Source organism: Apostichopus japonicus, chromosome 3 (genome assembly GCF_037975245.1).
Source record: "Apostichopus japonicus isolate 1M-3 chromosome 3, ASM3797524v1, whole genome shotgun sequence".
Lineage (NCBI taxonomy): Eukaryota > Metazoa > Echinodermata > Holothuroidea > Aspidochirotida > Stichopodidae > Apostichopus > Apostichopus japonicus.
In genome coordinates, this window is record NC_092563.1 from 23941651 (window position 1) to 23961130 (window position 19480).

The 19480-nt window shown below is 39.8% G+C and overlaps 2 protein-coding genes across 2 annotated transcripts in view; both read right to left on the reverse strand.

The window, feature by feature from the left end:
* LOC139965548 (protein disulfide-isomerase TMX3-like) overlaps positions 1-19480 on the reverse strand; it is a 37247-nt gene that overhangs the window by 11742 nt on the left and 6025 nt on the right. The window contains exons 9-13 of the mRNA XM_071968034.1: positions 18288-18389; positions 17391-17511; positions 16279-16335; positions 14998-15130; positions 14140-14208 (exon numbers count right to left, since the gene is read on the reverse strand). Coding sequence (XP_071824135.1) covers positions 14140-14208; positions 14998-15130; positions 16279-16335; positions 17391-17511; positions 18288-18389 — 482 coding nt within the window. The remainder of the gene's footprint in view (positions 1-14139; positions 14209-14997; positions 15131-16278; positions 16336-17390; positions 17512-18287; positions 18390-19480) is intronic.
* On the reverse strand, positions 891-4600 carry LOC139965550 (uncharacterized). The gene is made up of 2 exons (XM_071968036.1): positions 3599-4600; positions 891-3151 (listed from the first exon to the last, which is right to left on the reverse strand). Exon 2 carries the CDS (start codon positions 2113-2115, stop codon positions 1030-1032), a length of 1086 nt encoding a protein of 361 aa, XP_071824137.1. The 5' UTR covers positions 2116-3151; positions 3599-4600; the 3' UTR covers positions 891-1029.

A 19480-nucleotide genomic window follows, 5' to 3' on the forward strand; every position in this document is an offset into this window, starting at 1 on the left:
CTGTGGATTGGTGTTGTCATGTCCGGATCTGTGGGGTCTGCGGACTTCAGGAGGTGAAGCTGTAGGGGTCGCATGTGTAACCTGCACAGTCGGACTACATCGACCAGACTGGCCATGAGTCCCAGGGCTCGGAGCCACATCATTTTGGGTGACTCTTGGTGTGACAAGATCTGTTGCGTGGTCGTCCTGACCGCAGTGATCCTTTCTTCCGAGGGTCTGGCTACCCCGGCGGAGAAGTCTAGTATCACTCCAAGGAACTGGGTCGTCTGAGTTGGAGATAGTCGAGACTTCTTCTCGTTCACGATCCAGCCCAGCTCTCGGAGGGTATGGAGCGTTTTGTGTACGTTGTCGGCGGCCTCTGACTGAGAGCTCCCTACCACCAACCAGTCGTCGAGGTACACGTACAGGGTGACCCCTCTCCTTCTGAGGTAGGAGACTACCGCTCCCGCTATTCTCGTGAAGACTCTGGGGGCCGTGGACAGGCCGAACGGGAGCGCCCTGAACTGGTAATCCTGTTCTGCATACCAGAACGTTAAAAACCGTCGGTGATCCTTGTGCACTAGGATGTGTAGGTAAGCGTCCCATAAGTCTACGGTCGCCGCCCACATGCCCTTTCTGAGTAGGGGTAATATTATATTTAGGGTTTCCATACGGAAGTGTTTTGGCCTGATAAATTTTGTGTTGAGGGGTTTTAGATTTAGGATGGGACGCCAGGTGTCGTCCCGTTTTTTGGTCAGAAAGAAAGAGGACCGGAAGAGTGGTCCCGTCCCTCCCGGTACCTCCACAATTGCCTGCTTGGCCAGCAGGGCCAGAATTTCCCCTTCTAGAATTAGGCGTTTGACGGGGTCTGTGGGTGTGGGTGTCTGTCTTCCTCCGCCCCCGAAGGGTGGGCTGGAGGAGAATTCTATTCGATATCCGTGTTCGACTGTGTCCAACACCCACTTGTCCCCGCCAATGAATTCCCATTGCTGGGTAAAGTTTGTCAGTCTCCCCCCCACCTGCGGAATGGCCGCGGTGAGGTGGGCACCCCTAGGGCTGGGAGGCGAACGACGGTCGAGTGGAGGAGCGGTCGTTGTCCCGTCTGGGAGGCGCTGTGCCTCTGCCTCCTCTCGGTGTCCAGGAGCGGGTCGGGCGGTATGCCGTTCCCCTGCTTCTTCCTCTGAGAGCTCCTCTGCTCAGTGGTCTGGCGGGTGCTGCTCTCGCTCCCCTGGTTGGCTTGTTCTCCCTCGGTCGGAAGGGTCTCGGTCTTTGTGTAGCCGAGGGTCTGAACTCCGATTTAGCCAGGGTCTCTCTCCGGGCTACCTCTTCCTGTAGTTTTTTCTGGAAGTTGCCTCCGAAGAGGTCCTCACCGAGCACTGGCAGAGCTAGCATTCTGTTCCTTGCCTCGGTTGATGGCCAGCGGATGGCGGAGACGACGTTCTCCCTGCGGGCTTTTACGGAACGTGTAGCGACTCTTGCAAACTGGTCGTATGCGAGCCTTACGAGGGGTCCTAGCAGTAGGAGGAGCTGGCCCGCTTCATCCCTGGACACCTGGCTGTCGTCCTCAGGGAGTTGCTGGTGGTGCCGCATAAGGACCTCGGCCGACAGTATTAGGACTGAGGCGAACTTCATGCCTGAGCGGGCCGCTGTGTCCACCTCAACTAGAAGTTCTTCCAGCTTTCTCTGGTCAGGAGTCTTAAAGGTTTGGGAAGATGAGGCCCCATGTTCGGCCTTCAGCCTTTCTTTGGCCTCCTGGGGGATGGTTGGGCATTTGAATAGCGCCCTCCAGGCCTCGTCTGGTACCCTGACTGCCCTGTCTGCCCTGGCTGGGAAGGCAGTCCACCTGTTCTTATCGGCTATGGCCTCGAATCTATCATAACATGTTGCGTCAACGGGCATGGTGGTCTTTGGCTTCGATGACATCTCGCCGGTTGCCGTGAGTTTGGACACCCGGCCTGCCTTCTGTGGCTGGGTCTCAGGTTCCTCGAACCCCAGGTGCCGTCTGAAGATGTCGGCCGCCCGTGCCATTAACTCTTGGGGGAGCGCTCCTCCTGTTATGGGAGCCTCCTCTGTTTCGTAGCTTCGACTAAAGCTATCTTCCATAGGATCGTAGTCGAGGGGTTCTGTGGGATCCATAAGATCCCCCTCGTCCTCCAAGCCGGATAGATTTACCGACGCTCTGCAGTCCAGGGCGTCTGGATCCGAGACCGGATGTGGGGCCGTAGTAGGGCCGGAGCCTGTGGAGCCTGGTGCCTTGTCGGTCACCGTGGTTACTCTCTGCTCTATCAGGGGGCGTAGTAGGCCGGTAAGTTGAGCCAGCCATGCTGGTTCCTCCTCCTGTCGCCGTCTCGGGGACCGGCGCCTCCTCTTCGCTCTCCTGTAGCCGTCGTCAGACGACTCTGAAGACTCGTCGGAGGTCGGGGAGTGTCTTCTCCTCTCCTTCCGTCTCGGGGATCTTGAGTGCGTTCCGGATCTATCTCTTCTAGGTCTGCGGGAGGTCTCTCTCCCCCTGCTTTCCCGGGTCAGGGTCTCAGTAGGGACCCGTCTTTCCGGCTCCCTCTCCGGCTCCCTGCTATGGGACCGGCTCCGTCTCACTGACCCTTCGATCGCACTCTCTTTCGGACCCGAGCTCTCTGTGGCCGGCGGCCCGCGCTCCGTGGGTCTATCTTGCTGCGGTCCACACTGAGGCGTAACCTCTAGCCCGGCCGAGCTGTGCCTCTTCTTGAGAGGTCTTTTCTTGGCAGGAGCCTTCCCTTTGCTCCTGCCCTTCCCTTTGGTTGTAACTACGCCGGACGTCGCCGGGACCGTTAGGGGTACTCTCTCTTTCTCTTTCTCTTTCTCTCTCTAATCTCTCTCTCCTTCGGCCCTCTCCTGGCCACTCTCCTCCACCTCTCTCTCTACCTCACCCTCTTCCTCTCTCTCTCCCGTCCCTCCTATATCCTCTGCCCCGATGTCGTTCGGGATCAAGTCTAGCTTGCCCTGCAGCTTGGTTCGCAGACTCTTGAGCCACTGATCAATCTCCTGCCACTGGGTCGGCGAGAATTTTATACAGACCAGGCAGGGGTCCCGTCTGGTGCAGGATCTGCACTTGGGGCATAGGTCGTGCTCGTCCCAGGCTCTGCCTGGCCGAAACATCGAGCAGCTGACACACTTCAGCTGGTTACGAGACATGCTGTAAAACTCTCGAGTCAAGGAGGTATAATTCTTAGAGCTTAAAAAAGAAAGCCAATGAAGCTAACAAGAGAACGGGAGATAATCTGGGGGAGGAACATGCTAACAGAGAATAGGTGGAACGTAGCGTAACCTAGCAACGGTAAATACAAACGCTACGAAGTGGCCTAACAACAATCAATACAAGCTGAAAAGAACGTGAGAGAGCAATATATATAGAAGAGGAAAATAATAACGAGTAAACATGCTATGAACATGAAAATACACGAAAAACAACATGCTACGAACATGAAAAAACATGAAAACAACACGCCTATAGCGTGGGGGAGGAAAATGGCGGGAACCTAAGCAGTTCGCGGAACTGCTACCCCCGCACAAAAAACGCCCGAAGGCGGAAACGCACTGAGAAAACAGTCCCCAAAACCCTCCCTTTCAACAAAAAGGATACTTATCGGTCTGGAAAAGACTGCAAAACTCCACAGAATCCGAATGAAAGAAAATTCCAACGATCGTATAAAGAAATCCAAGACAAAATTCAAGGGAAACTTCCACAAGAATTTTTGCGTGTAGACACTTTAATGGTAGAATGAAAAAGGAGGAGTGACCGGGGGGGGGCCCGGTCATAGAGGGCGCACAGTGTTATTATTTTACCAAGACTTTATAGGCACAGTAGAATGAAGTGCTAAGGTTGTGAGGAGACAGGTAAGCGAGGAGCGAAGTAAATAGGGAGGTTTTCTGCTGTCTCTTTAGATTGTTACAATTTTTTTATTATTATTATTATCACCACAAGCATTGTAAATATACTTTGATGTAAATATATCTATTCTTAGAATTTTCTTATAAAGTTTCCATATTGATATTTTTTATCGTCATATGGCTTTATCACTGCTTTGCATATATGCCTATTATTAATAAAAATGAGCAAGGTTCAGTATGGCCTATATACGGTATACAAAGCCAATTTTGAAGGAAAATGTAGAGAGATCTTTTAGAAACATATCATCTTTTTTGATGATTAATTTTGAAAAGTGTCTAAATGGTTTGTATCATATGACTAATTATTTCAGTTTTTAATATAATATTTCCGCGTAGACGTGTGTATTCCAGAAAGAAAAAGAAAGAAGTAGATATTAAAATATTATTAAAAGTTATCGCGTCCTCATATACTTGTAACAAACATAATTTATTATGTGCAAATAAAGATTTATTTTCAATATTGTACCCCGTCACTGAACATTTATGTTAATTATATCGTTTTCAATGTTACCTACATAAAAAGAACAGCGTATCAAATTTTATGAGATGCAGGTAAACATTTACAGATTTACAGATATAAATCGAACGTAACGTATACATGCGCATGTAGGGAATGGTTACCCCCGCCCCTCCCCCCTCCGTGCACGGACTCCCATGGGGTTTATGCGAGACCTGGATATGAGTATAAAAATTAATTAGTAAACAGCATACTGCCTTGAGGGAAAACACTTTCTTCACCTTTTCCTCAGCTTATTCTATCCGAAACAACATATATAAATATATATATATATATATATATATATGTATATATAAATATATATGATAATTTAATAATATATAGGCCTATATATATAATGAACAGAATATATTTAAGCTCCGACTGAGAACGTGGATTTTATGAGAACGTGGATTTTATTTTCGGACTGAGAACGTGTCGGACTGAAAACTCGTTTTTTCGGACTGAAAACGTGTATTTTATTTTCGGACTGAAAACGTGTATTTTATTTTCGGACTGAAAACGTGTATTTTATTTTCGGACTGAAAACGTGTATTTTATTTTCGGACTGAAAACGTGTCGGACTGAAAACTCGTTTTTTCGGACTGAGAACGTTGATTTTATTTTCGGACTGAAAACGTGTCGGACTGAAAACTCGTTTTTTCGGACTAAAAACGTGTATTTTATTTTCGGACTGAAAACGTGTCGGACTGACAACGTGTACCCATGATTTCTTGTTTAATTGTAACTGTGTTGTCTTGATTGCTTTTCAGTTTAATACTTCGGGCTTCCTTTGCAAAGGGTGACTTTTATAGGAGTTGGAAACCCAATTATCATCGTTAGCTATAAAGAACAACTCCCCCCAACCCCCCACCCCCAAACGCCTTGGCAAAAACCTTGTTTGGTTGGGGAGATATCCCAGTATTACAGTGTCTATAAATATTTAACACTGCAACAAGGCATAATGCACACACGCCAAGCAGACATGCCCAGAGGACTTTTGATATCAAATCGGCTGTCAGACATCTCGGTTGAGTTTAACGGGGGAGCTCAACAAACCTCATCGTCATCTGGAGAACAACTTTTAATAACAGTAGAAAGGAGAAGCCTCTGGATGGTTTATCATCCATTAAACTACTTTAGTGCTAGGTACGGACATACATGCATTCACACCTGAAGAGATTCTTTACAATCTGAGCAAATTAACACTCTTTATAGCTTGAGGTACATATATATACATCTATATTGAAGATCAATCAAGGTCGGTTGATTTACACACACCGTCAGTGCATTACCTAAGCCAATGATGAGAAAGAAGCGTGGAAAAGTTAGCAGGGACGATAATAAAATGACATGGAACAGGAGGAAGTAGGCCTACACAATCATAGACGGATGGAGCGTAAACCTGTTAATGAGCCATTGGCAACAGAGTGATTGATAAACAATATCCTTAATTTAACACAAATAACCATCAAGTACAATGATGACCTTCTCGTATCTGACCTCGGTAATGACGGTAAAGAAAATGAAATTGCTTAAAACTGCAATCTCTATACATGACTGGTGAATGATAGAAATCTATTTAGCCCCCCCCCCCAAAAAAAAAAATAGAGAGAGAGAAAAAGAATAGTAAAACAACCATGGAATGAGTAATACATCATACAGAAATAGGACGAAAAAAGCCATATATGACAGGATTCAAGCTAGGTGTGTTAAAGAAGTGCTTTATTGGCTCCAATTACAGTAGGCTATAGCTAGGAAAGTTTTGTGATAACGTAATCGACCTGCCAAACTACATGGCATGCATTGAAGACTAATTGGTAAAGAGAGTTCACTTTACGATCAAGGCAGGTCCATTACGTAGTCTCAAGAAACTTTTACATGATATCGTGCTATAGTTGGGGACTATACAGCAGACCTTTAAAGACAACATTTTGAAGATTTTTTTTTTTTTTTTAATTCTATGTTTGGAACAGTTTTAAGTACAATCTTTTCCACATTTTACTACAAAGTAGGTTACTGTTTGAATATCTCATTAGATGGCATATTGTGTACTGTGTGCTTAATTGACTTTGAATTTCATGTACTGTACTGTTGATGATCATCATTACAAGTTTCCCAGAAAGCTATTCCCCCAAATTCACCAACCACTGAGATGCTTTCAGAATTCCACTCCTCCCTTAAACCATACAGTGTAAATACTAACCCCCCTGCCCCCACCCCTGCCCTACTCCACCTCCTAATGTTTACATCATATGCCCCGAGGTTTCCTGGCAAAAATATGGCCATCTTAGGTAAAGGAGATCACAGAACTGATGGAGACAATAAAGGATCTAATTTGGAATTTAATCTATATAGTCAGTGGGATGCTGGAAGGTCACGGTGACCTTTCGACCTATCTTGTTGACTACATTTTTCAAAAGAAACTGGCTGAGGGAATTAAAGACTCTTGAATTCAACCTGAAGGAAGAAAGCATTGATTGAAACAAGTCCTTCAAAGAGGAAGATAGGGATCGATACCACCAAAGTGATGAAATATCTTAGATGGTCGAAGAGGAAATCATTTCAACGGCTTATCATCGGTTAAGCCTCAGAAACAGGACATAGTTTACTGATATCAATCAAGAAATGGAATTTAGAAATAAAGATTAAGGGATCTGGGAGTGAATGCACCAGTTGGAGAGGACATTGCACTGGTTATGAACTTATGCAAATTGCAGAGCTTTATCTTGTGGATTATAAGTTTCATCATGTCAAAGGTAAAAAAAAGAAAAGCAATCAGATTTTTTATTCGGCTTGAGGAACCATGAGATGAAACATGAACCAGGGAGCCAGCAGGCTTAGTGATTCATTTGCCTTATAAGTTTATACTGTATATGGAATCACCTGATTGTTATGAGCAAATGAGGAAAATGTGTCCTAAAGTCAAGAACCAGAACATCAGGAAAGAGTTCCAGATGACTTTATCATTGTAATTAAGGTATTACCCTTCTGAAAGTTGATGACAGATAACAGTCAATAGTGAAAGTGGAAAACCCTCTCAGCCATTTAAAAGAGCAAAGGTCAAATTATGCAACAGTTAGTGACATAGAAAAGTCATCAAAGAAATGGTTTGAGTTTGAAAGCTTACAAGGATTTCAGACTTTGACCGCTTTTTAACCTTTCACCTCAACAGAAAGATATGAGTTTCTTCTACTCAACCACTTTATGGCTTTCGATTTATTGTGCTTACAAGGTTGTCAGAAATTGACCTCTCTTGACCTCTCTTGAACTTTGAACTCTGAAACCATAGGGTTCTTCTACTCTACAAGGTGCATTCACTTACCACATATGAAGTTCACCCACCATTTAGTGTTTGACTTACCATGTTTACAAGGCATAATAAGAACAAACACACGCAATCACCATCCCACTACTTCCCTTACATTCACACCCCTCACAAGAGCACCACCCACTTCTATCCAATTAACACTATATTAATCAGTCATGTGGTGTTGGTGCCTGGATCACACACAGTAGTACCTCAAGACAGAAATGCCACGATTGCATAAACTCTGAAAACTTGTATTGCCAGTAAACAGATGCCTTGTAATGTTTAAGAGTGTGATAATAACATCATTTAAAGGATATATACACACACTAACTGTACACACATTTTTGTATTACATTCAGACCGAGGACCCCATTGTATTTTCCATTGTTCAAATCCACGTACCCTAACCTTAACAATACCCCATACAATAGAATTCTTCCGAGGACGTGGTGATTCTTTAAAAAATCACAACCGAGGACCTGGAATTCTTTTGTTCAAGTCCTCGGTCAGAATACAAAAACAAACGCACACACACACACACACATTGGAGATGATTAAAGTGGATCTATATATCACTTCATAAATTGAATTAGATCTACAGTCATATACTCTATTCGTACATGCTGTATCTTGTTTATCTGTTTCCTTTTATATTAGTTATTCTTCCTGTTAAACAATTTTTATGACTCCTCTTTATATATTTTATTTTTTATACTTGAATGAAAAAATAAAATACATCAAAATGTATTAACAGGTGGACAGCAATGTTTCACAAAGTGACCTACATTTAAAGCTAAGCCTTTAATGTAAGAGTAAACAGAAAAGAGATAATTCTGACCTGATTGTCTGCAAATAAGCACTTTCTAACATGATCTTATCAAAATATGAACTATATTTAAGAAAATCAAAAATGTTCAGAAAGAGTCAATTATGACACTTTTTTGAAGGAAGTGACGACTGAATTTTCGAAAACTGAAAAACGACTGAATTTCCATTCATGTGTTAACTACCAAAGCAGCTGCATCCAGATTTAAACTAAATCCTTTAGAAACATTAATGTGCCATCAGGAGATTGCAAGTCTATCTAAATATATACAAAACATGTTAGCGATATTTTTCCCCCCAAAAATTTCAAATTGACGACCAACAAAAATTTGATGAATTTTCATCATGTCCTTTTTGCAGATAAACCAAGAATTAAATCAGTTATTAATTGCGAGAAATGGATCAATTTTTTGGCAATTTGCTTAAAGATATCATCAATTCATAAGTTTTTTTGAAAGTTACTATCATATTTACAGAACCTAGGTCTTAACATTTTGAAGGACCTTTCAATGTTTTTAAATGTTTTCCCTTAAAAAAATTATGTATATGTTATGTATACAGGCTATACAAATGCCATGAGAGTTACAAAGAGGAAAACATCTTTTATACCAGTTTTTGGTGATCTCTGGTGAGAAAAATTGTAAAGACTTTATGGGGAATTAGTAATCGTAATCATTAGTAACAGACAATAGGGAATCAATACCAATTTAAATGGATACATATCAATTTAAATGGATATCTGTCCATTTAAATGGATATGTCAATTTAAACTGATATCTGTCAATTTAAATGGATATCTGTCAAGTGTCAATTCTAATGGATATCTGTCAATTTAAATGGATATCTGTCCATTTAAATGGATATACCAATTTAAATGGATATCTGTCAAGTGTCAATTCTAATGGATATCTGTCAATTTAAATGGATATCTGTCCATTTAAATGGATATCTGTCAATTTAAATGGATATCTGTCAAGTGTCAATTCTAATGGATATCTGTCAATTTAAATGGATATCTGTTAATTTAAATGGAGCTCTGTCAATTTAAATGGATATCTGTCAAGTGTCAATTCTAATGGATATCTGTCAATTTAAATGGATATCTGTCAATTTCAATTGATATCTTTCAATTTAAATTGATACATGTTAATTGAAATTGATATCTGTCAATTTAAATTGACATCAATGTAAACCATCTGAACAGTGGTGTGTGCAAAGGGGGTGGGATAGGAGAGGGGGACTCCCCCACCATTTTAAATCAGGGGACTATCAAAAGTATTTATTAGTACTTAATTTTGTTTAAAACCAACTTTATGGTCTATTTATATGCATGCCTAAGAATGCATCATTTGAACTTTGAATTTTCTTTCTAGGGAGCTGTTTGCAAAGACCTCACAGCCATGCTTCTCATTCAAAAACTTTTTGATCCCCCTACATTCCGTCAATTAAGGTTCATGCCACTACCAAAATCAATCAGGCCTCCCCCCAACCCCCCCCCCCCCCCACATACATATTTGATATCCTGTCCACATCATTGCTTCTGGGTCTCTAGTATGAGAATTTCAGATAAAGGATAAATCGAGCATATCCAATAGTCCTTTGAACTAGATCTAGATCAGCAGATTATACCAAATTCAAACATTTGGAAGTGGAATGAATTTCTGATCATTGAACTATTGTTCAGCAATCGGCCTACGTGTGGAAAATTGATCTGTCAGCTATATATAGTGTGAATTAAAGTACTTACACTCAATTACAGACATTAAGCACTTCCACGTTAAGGTTAAAAGAACACGGTGACATTTAGAAATTTAATGGCAACACAACGATCAGGAAGTGTGAATTCCATTTTACAAGCCTTGTTTGTAGTGGAAACCTGATCTCTCTCTCACCAGCCAGAACATTTTGTTTTTACCAGAGGTAATTGCAATCTGGATTTAAGTTACTGGGGTTGAACAAATCAACTTAGCCTTCACCTTTTTTCCAAAAATAATCATTCACTGATGACAAGATCGGATGACACATTGTTTTTAAATACGTTCTCGACTTTTGACAATTCCAAAGGTAATTGAAGGATCATTGTATACAATTAATATATACATCAACCAGATTAATATGATCCCTTAAAGGGTGTGAAGACTCACGCAAAAAGAAATGTCTAATGCCGGTTATCAGACCTAGTTTCGAATGAGGTGTAACAGAAGTGTTAGAAACCACCATCGATCCCAGAAAATACGCACACAGCTTACTACCTTCGGTAATTAGACACTAGTGTACAGTCAGTACATACAGCTGCAGTCAATACCCACAAAACAGTGAAAACGATACAGCGATGGACATCTCAGTTCCAGCTAAAGATAACAAGGTATCACATTTCATTACTGTCTGCATTTTGTAGCGACAAGCAGAAACTTCACTTGCAAGCAACGGAAAGTTAACTTTTTCAGAGCATGGCACGCGGTTTGGAGCGAGTCTTCAATGCCTTTAATTAAGTGGAGCACTTAAAGCAGACACTATTAACCATTGTATGGCACACACCAGCAAATTTACAGGATCTTGTACAATTATTTATATCATATCTGTCTGTCTGTCCAGATTTTACAAATGCACCTTGATGGATCCATGGGTGCCTTCACTCATTAAAGAATTTGAAGTCAGAGGTCATTTAAAAAGAGTCACTTTAAGTCAGTGTTTGAAAATTATAAAATTTTTGTGTATACCAAACCTTAGGTTTCCTTAATAATTACTACAATGAAATATTCACTATTTTCAGGGATCTGAGAGGATCCTCACTCTCAACCCCCCCCCCCCCTCTTCCTGCACTCCCACTCTTTCTGGGCTAGTAAGTCACAGCAGACACAGGTATTAAACAGACTTGTATCATGGAAGGAAAATGGAGAAGTTCATGGTTAAGTCATTAAACATTGAAATTGTAAATAACAGTAAGCTCTACTACCCCCACTCCCCCTCCCTTACCCCAAACCCCCTCCTGTACCCCCAATCTCCTCCCTAATCCCCACTGCCCCTCCCTAACCCAAATACCCCTCCCACCATCAATCCCCCTCCCCTACCACCTATCCCCCTCCCCTATCCCCAATCACCCTACACTGCCCAATCACCCTCCACTACCCCCAATCACCCGCCACCCAAACACCCTCCACTATCACCAACCCCCCTCCCCTATCCCCAATCACCCTCCACTACCCCAATCACCCTCCACTACCCCAATCACCCTCCACTATCCCAATCACCCTCCACTACCTCCAATCCCCCTCCCTTTATTTGAAGAAATCAAGACAGCAATTCAGCACCTTATGCAGGAACATTCATGTATCAGAACACAATTATTCTCCTGATCACTGGGACATAACTACTCCATGTGGTTATTCAATTTCCATCTGGTATGATCTTGCTTTGAACGATATGATTACAAGGTGAGGGTGACGTAGAGTGTAAGTGAAATTACAGCAACAGATTGGCAGTGAAAAAAAGAGGCCATGTTATTTAAACCCCCTTGAATCATCTCAAGTAGTCTCACTTAAGAGACCAATTAATGTTGATGCACTCTCTAGGAAAGTACCCAGTTATTCCAAATAGTTCAAGTCTTCAACCATCAGTTGTGAGCGTTTATCCAGAAACCAGCAAAAATAGGTTGTGCTGATGTGTACTTCCATTAAACAGGAAGAAAGCTTGTTTTCAATGTTTGCATGACCTTTGTCATTTGTGCGCATTTGCCTATTTCATTAAAACAAATACCAAAAAAAACGAATTGAGAAACAACAAGAGTTTACCAAAGCAGTTCTAGCTACCTTAAATAGCAATTTAGCTATCTTAAATAAGAACTTAGCAATCTTAATAGCAATATAAGCTATCTAGAATAGCAATGTTTGTTATCTTAAATAGCTATTTTATCTATCGTGAACAACAAACTGGCTCTGTTACCTTGCAATATTAGTCTTCCTTACAGTTTTTACCATCTTGAAGAACAACCAAGTGTCCTAAATAGCAATTTAATTATCTTGAAAAGCAATTTAACTATCCCAAATAGCAATTTAAGTATCTCGAATAGCAATTTACCTATCCCGAGAGCAATTTAACTATCCCGAAGAGCAATTTAACTATCCCGAATAGCAATTAAACTATCCCGAATAGCAATTTAAAGTATCCGAATAGCAATTTTACCATCGAAAATACCAATTTAACAGTTCAGAATAGTACTTTAACTGTCCAGAATACCAATTTTCACTATCACGAATGGCCTTCTAACTATCCCAAATACCAATGCTACTATCTTGACTAGCAGTTAGCTATGTGGCAGCAGAAACATCATAATCTGTTCAGAGAACAGGTGGATTACAAAGACAAAAATCAGCCAGTCACATGAATACAGCAAGACGGTGAAAGAATGGCGAATGTATGAACATGAAATCCCAAATACATATCATCGCATTCGTTTCAATGTGTTTATTAAGCGCGAATGTATATACATGAAATCACAAATACATATCATCGCATTTGTTTCAATGTGTTTGTTAAGTCTTGAATCCAAGTCTAGATGCAGAATGACTGCAGGCAACACTCCGGATGTGTTTGGATTTAACAGCCAACCATCAGCAGAAGACAAACTGAGGGACCAGCTGTACAGTTATTTATAAGTCCTATTTGTTTTTTGAAAGACAAGAGGTTATAAATACTTCAAATTGCTTCCAGAGATGTTTCTTTCATTGGGTCTTTTCTTAATGGTTTGTCGTTCTCTTTTACCAAACGCATCAAATGCATACAAAGTGACTTGTACCAGATCAACAAGACATAATAGACTTGCACTTCCTAAGGAAGGCCAAAAATGAAAAACACAATCTAAAATGATTCTCAAAGTTGTATAGATCATCATAAAGTTACGGTACATGAACAGGAGAGAAGAGGGTAAAATGATTATTCAAAAGTGTGGGACACAGACTTGCTGAACACCCTTTGTGAGCCAACAAAAGAACCACACCTAAACATCATTTCAACTTCTTTTATTAATATTTCTGGGAATAGTATCACTTTAGTTGAATTCATAGAAAGTAGTCCTGTGACTTCAAATCAATTTGAATTTTCAAAATCACAAATCAAAAGTTTTACAGGAAATACTTAAAAATGATATTCCACCCTTAAAATGTAGCATTTTTGGATGCTTCAATACAAACAATCAATTCTAACAAACAAACACACAAACAACCAAAATGAACTAACACTACAGTTATAATTGCAGTCAAAGAACCAGTGCTGTCAAGTCTAAAACAAAGAATCATAACCATCAACAAGTCTGTTGAATAGTTTGTATATTTCTTGCCGTGAAATTTTATCGAGTACAAAAGTTGACTTCCATGGTCAGGAAAGTCAGACCTACTTCTGGTCAAATAAATATACACGTTAAGTGTCTCAAACTCTGCAAGCCCAGCCAAAAAAAAACCTAAAATAAAATGTGCAGTGTAGCATCTTCTTCGTTGTCATATCTAAACATTTCTTATAATCTTTTCAATCTGAAATACATTTACTCTTTAAGGGAATTTCCAATTGATACTATGAAAGAAACCGACTGTCTTTAACAACTCACCGCTACGCTAGTCACAATTTCGTAAAAGACCCGATAGAGACGTCTGAAAAAGCTGTTCCCGCCGTATGCCTGCAAATATTAAATGAAAAAAAAACAGAATTGATAATTGAATTCAAATTCATAATGTATATTCAGGGCATCTTTAATGTGCAATTTTCAGTCTCCTTGAAAATATTTTAATTCCAAATTCTGAACTCTTAGCTTAAACGCTCCATCAGAGACTGATCGCCCGATGAATACTGAAAACTAGAGATGAATTTATATCGTTTGGTTTGTCAACTTAATTCTCTCCTTTTTGTCTTCCCCCTCCCCCTCCCCCCCCCCCCTCAACTCAACCTGGTACTTCAATGCAGTACACATCTGTACATCTCTTCTTACATTTGTGTTTTGGTTAAGGCAGCCGAGCACGTTCTACTGCCATCTAACCAGACTCAGCTTGAATATCACAAATGTGGAAATTTGTCCATAGTCGGCCAGTGTGTGTAACATATGATTATGACTGATTACGACTGATCCAGATTTAGAGAGTTTTCGGTCCCGGTCAGCATCAGTCAATGAAATTCATTAATGGTTAACCAATCACAGGGCAATAATTTTACATGTGACCTAACTGGTCGTTCAGCATGCACTTATCTGTCGTGTTTGTGGGGTCGGTTGTAAGGTCATGCATGTGTCTTGACCACTATCCAAAACTATGTTACAAGTTCAGTCAAAATCTGGTTCGGTGGCGCCATCTTGTGTTTGCACCATTTGACCTGACCTGACATGACCCAACTTGACCTGAGCCCTTGGCACACACATATGTGTAGTTGGACCCATGAAATGCATTGTTGCCAATTTTGGTTTCTTTTTCCTCACCTGCTGTAGGCCTTCCTCGACAGATTTTAAGAATTCTTCCAGAGATTCCTGACTGACTTTCTCTGGGTCGTCCATTAAGTAATAGAAATACGTAGCTGGATCAAAGACAAGGACGCTAGGAATCTCCAAGGACCTGTTAACCAATCAAAATACAGCTTTCTTTTTCATCAGGGGAAAAACATTTTCATGTTGTGAAGGTACAAACACTTATTTCATTGAATCATATTTCTCTCACTTTTCTCATTTTGGTTTGATTAACTAATTAATAAATTCATTCATTCACTAAGTTTTTTTTAAGTCTTAATATGAAGGGATAATTTTAATATGCCGTACGTCAGGCCTGATGAAACTAGACGTGCACGGTAGTATTCAAAGATATAATTGAAACAAAGCTACTATGGATGTCAAACAACCAAAACTATCTCTAATATATCCCATGGAGACAATAGTTTGTTTTAAGTGATAGCACCGAGTCGCAGCTTTACTTATACATTGACATTGCTGAGTGACCACTGAGTGACCACCACCACTGCTGTATGGAAATCCTTCTCTTTAAATGAAATTGTAAGATTCCCCAAGAGACAAACAACAAAATTTCTTACAAATCAGCAATGCAACCAATTCATATTTCAAGTAGTAATTATGCCCTTTATGATATCATCATTTGGAGAGTATTATATTGAAATACTCACTGCAGAAGAAACGGTGTGTTAAATAGCTCGTAGGAATTGATAAAGATACATATAATATCACAGAGCCAGTTTGAAGATCCCTTGAAGATATTTGGGTTAGTTCAGAATTTAAAAAAAAGAGAAAGAAGCCTGGACTCTCAACCCTTCCTTACTGTGAGCTCTTACTGTGATTAATGTGCATTTTTAAGATAACAATCATTAAAAACATTCCTGAGTGTTTGACCCTATACCCTAAATAACCCTCCTTAAGATGATCCATTATCTCAACACTCATGCAAGTGTAGATATCCTCAGTGAGGTTTATCTTCGTATCCAATCCTTCCATCCATCCGTCAACCCTTTTTTTCCCTTTCATTTCTCTGTTTACATGACTTCGTAAAAAATTTTCTCTATCTGTTGATCCAGCTCTTCTTACTCAAAACATGAACCCATGTTTTTCTCTACCCCACATGAAGTGTTCTGAGTGGCAGTCATTAATGTAACACTAAAATAATACATGTTACCATAGCAACACAGAAGGCTGTCTGTCTTTTCTCACAAGAAGATAGCAAAAAGACAAAAAATGAAAAGAAACAATGAGAATACTTACGTCAAGATCAGTTCCTGCATAAAGGCCTTATCCTCCATGTACACAAACTGATACTTCCTGTAAGAGGTGAGTGTGATATGTTAGAAAAACAAAAAACAGGTTCCTCACACAATGCCAACTCATTAACATAATCCTTCCATAACATCTTACATTTCTTCAACCATTTTCCTGTACTTTAAAATGTCTCCGCCATGCAAGTTTGCCAAAGGACTTAAACGTCTTTGATTACTTTGCTTAAGACGAGCATATGTATATATATATACATATATGTATATACATATATATATACACATATATATATATATATACACACATATATATATATATATATATGATATATATCTCTATGGGTAATAAATATTCATACTTAAATTGTTTATCTCTATGAGTAGTAAGTATTTGTTATTGTGGTATTTATCTCTACTATTCATACATCTGGTATTTATCTCTACAAGTAACAAGTACTCATACTTATGACATTTATCTATATGAGTAATAAGTATTCATACTTATGACATTTATCTCTATGAGGAACAAGTGTTCATATTTATGATATTTATCAATGTGAGTTATAAGTTTTTGTACATATGATATTCATCTTTAATAGTAAGTATTTATACTTATGATGACATTTATCTCTATGAGTAACAAGTGTTTATACTTATGACATTTATCTTTATGAGTATTAAGTATTTGTACATTTGGTATTTATCTCTAAGAGTAGTAAGTATTCATACTTATGACATTCATCTCTATGAGTAACAAGTACTCATATTTATGATATTTATCTCTGTGAGATATAAGTATTGGTACTTAGGATATTTATGTCTATGAGTATCAAGTATTTGTACATATGGTATTAATCTCAATGAGTAATAAGTATTCTTACTTATGACATTTATCTCAATGAGTAACAGGTGTTCATACTTATGATATTTATCTTAATGAGTATCAGGTATTTGTACATATGGTATTCATCTCTAAGAGTACTAAGTATTCATACTTATGATATTTATCTCTAACAGGAGCAAGTATTCGTACTTATGACATTTATCTCTATGAGTATCAAGTAACATATGGTATTCATCTCTAAGAGTAGTAAGTATTCATACTTATGATATTTATCTCTGTGGTGCAGGGCTGCTTCCTTTAATACTTCTCTCATTAAGTAGTGAGGGTGTTTCTTAGCATTGCTGGCACTTGGAAATGTCAGGATGATAACTAAGGCTTTACCTGAACAATAGAAAAAACAAAAGAAAATCATTTTGAAGAATTAAACTTGGAAAGGCTTAACATTCAGAAAACAGCTGAAATATTAATAATCGTCACCTGTCCACACACAACCAATGGACTAAGACATTGGTTGGGATTGTGATGTTCATATTATTCATATTTAGCTACATATTAAGGAGGTTGTTGCTGCATAGCAATGTTCCCCCATTATATGTATTTAACATACATGGAAGGACCTAGTTTGTACCCTGGTGGTGAATCCAGGATTTCTAAGAGAACGCGTAGAAGAAGTAAAAATTATGAAGGCAGCATACAGAGTGTGCAAATTTTTTTATGGGGGGAAAGTAGTTTTCATATCAATTATTAGCTAAGAAACATTCAGAAGGGGGGAGCTGGCTCCCCTGCCCCCCCCTTACCTCCCCCCACTCCAGCCCTGCTCCCTCATTGAAGCCACCTCTGTTAACATTATTATTATCTGACTTCTGACTGAGCTTTGGCAGAACATTTCATGTTAGGTAAGCTGATGCAACTTAAAACAGACAAACTATGGATCAGCGGGAACCTTAAGCACACGCACACTGCCCTCTATCCTCCACAATATTTCCATGTAACCATGCAGTGTGTGAGCGGCTTTAACACGCTCATATCCACCTGGAGTTATTCATCGCTGTATGGCACAATCAAAACTATTGAAATAAAACCAAGGTAGAAGTGCACCACTGAAAATAATACAATGGGCATTTCATGGAGGAAAAGTAAAAATATATGAAACTGACCTCCTTTAAAAAGATTAAAGATGTTATCACTGGTAAACATCGGGAATGCTGTGATTAACTCTTGAAGAATCCAGGCAGCTACGCTCTCTTCGGTCACTTCCTCTGAAAGAAAAAAATGATATTATTTACAAGGAGAAGGAGGAGGAGGAGGAGGAGGAGGAGGAGGAGGAGGAGGAGGAGGAGGAGGAGGAGGAGGAGGAGGAGGAGGAGGAGGAGGAGGAGGAGGAGGAGGAGGAGGAGGAGGAGGAGGAGGAGGAGGAGGAGGAGGAGGAGGAGGAGAAGACAAACAGGAAGAATGAGAAGAAGCAAATAAAAAATCTCCCACTTGATCCTTTAAAAATGAAATTAATAGTTCACTGATTACAGAACTATGAAGAATTCAGTATTAATTTTAACATGTGGTCCTAGCCTAAAGTCTGATCATCTTCAATCTTTATACTAAAGAAGAGAAGAGATACTAAAGGAAAGATGAAAAACTTTACATCAGTTCTTTCTGAGGTTATGGTACATTCAAATCTCAACTACACAACAATTAATATAAGAGGAAGCATAACCATAATCTTACCTTTTATGTAATACAGACACTAGCAATGAAAACCTTCATCCCCAAATCCTACGAAATCATTGGAAACATAGTATAGGTTTACAAAGCAAAAAACGACCTATTATTACCTGGCCAGCTCGAGCTTAAAATGGTTTCCTTAAGGATATCCCGTAAGGTTCTCTACTTTGTTGTGTAGGGCATGCTCAGAATGTTCCCCCCACCCCCCCCAAATATGCGAAGTTGGGAAAAGCACGATGCATATCATTTATGTATGAAAAACACTCTTAACCTACCATTTCTTTGCAAACTTTAGAAACACCCGAAGAGTAGGTACCCATTTATTTAGCTACTATAAAGTTTTGAAAAGGTTTTGAAAGGGATGGTGTTATGATGCAGCATGTTACCTTAAAGGTTAACTACGCTAATTGATGTTATGCAATTCCTAATGGTGTATTATTATGCTAATTTGTAAACGTAGAGCACAATCAGTGCAGTTCTAAGCTACGGTCGAGTAACCTCACTGAATGCCATATAAATTAGTTTTCAAGGAGTGGCTCGGTCTCTTCTCCCAGTGGCACCAACCTGTACGTCACGCCACGTAAAACAACGATGTCTGCATAGCCCTTACCAAACCTACCTTTTCCGTTCC

Coding starts and splice junctions, on each gene's coding strand:
- LOC139965550 (XM_071968036.1), bottom strand. CDS start 2,115: ATGGATCCCACAGAACCCCTCGACTACGATCCTATGGAAGATAGCTTT.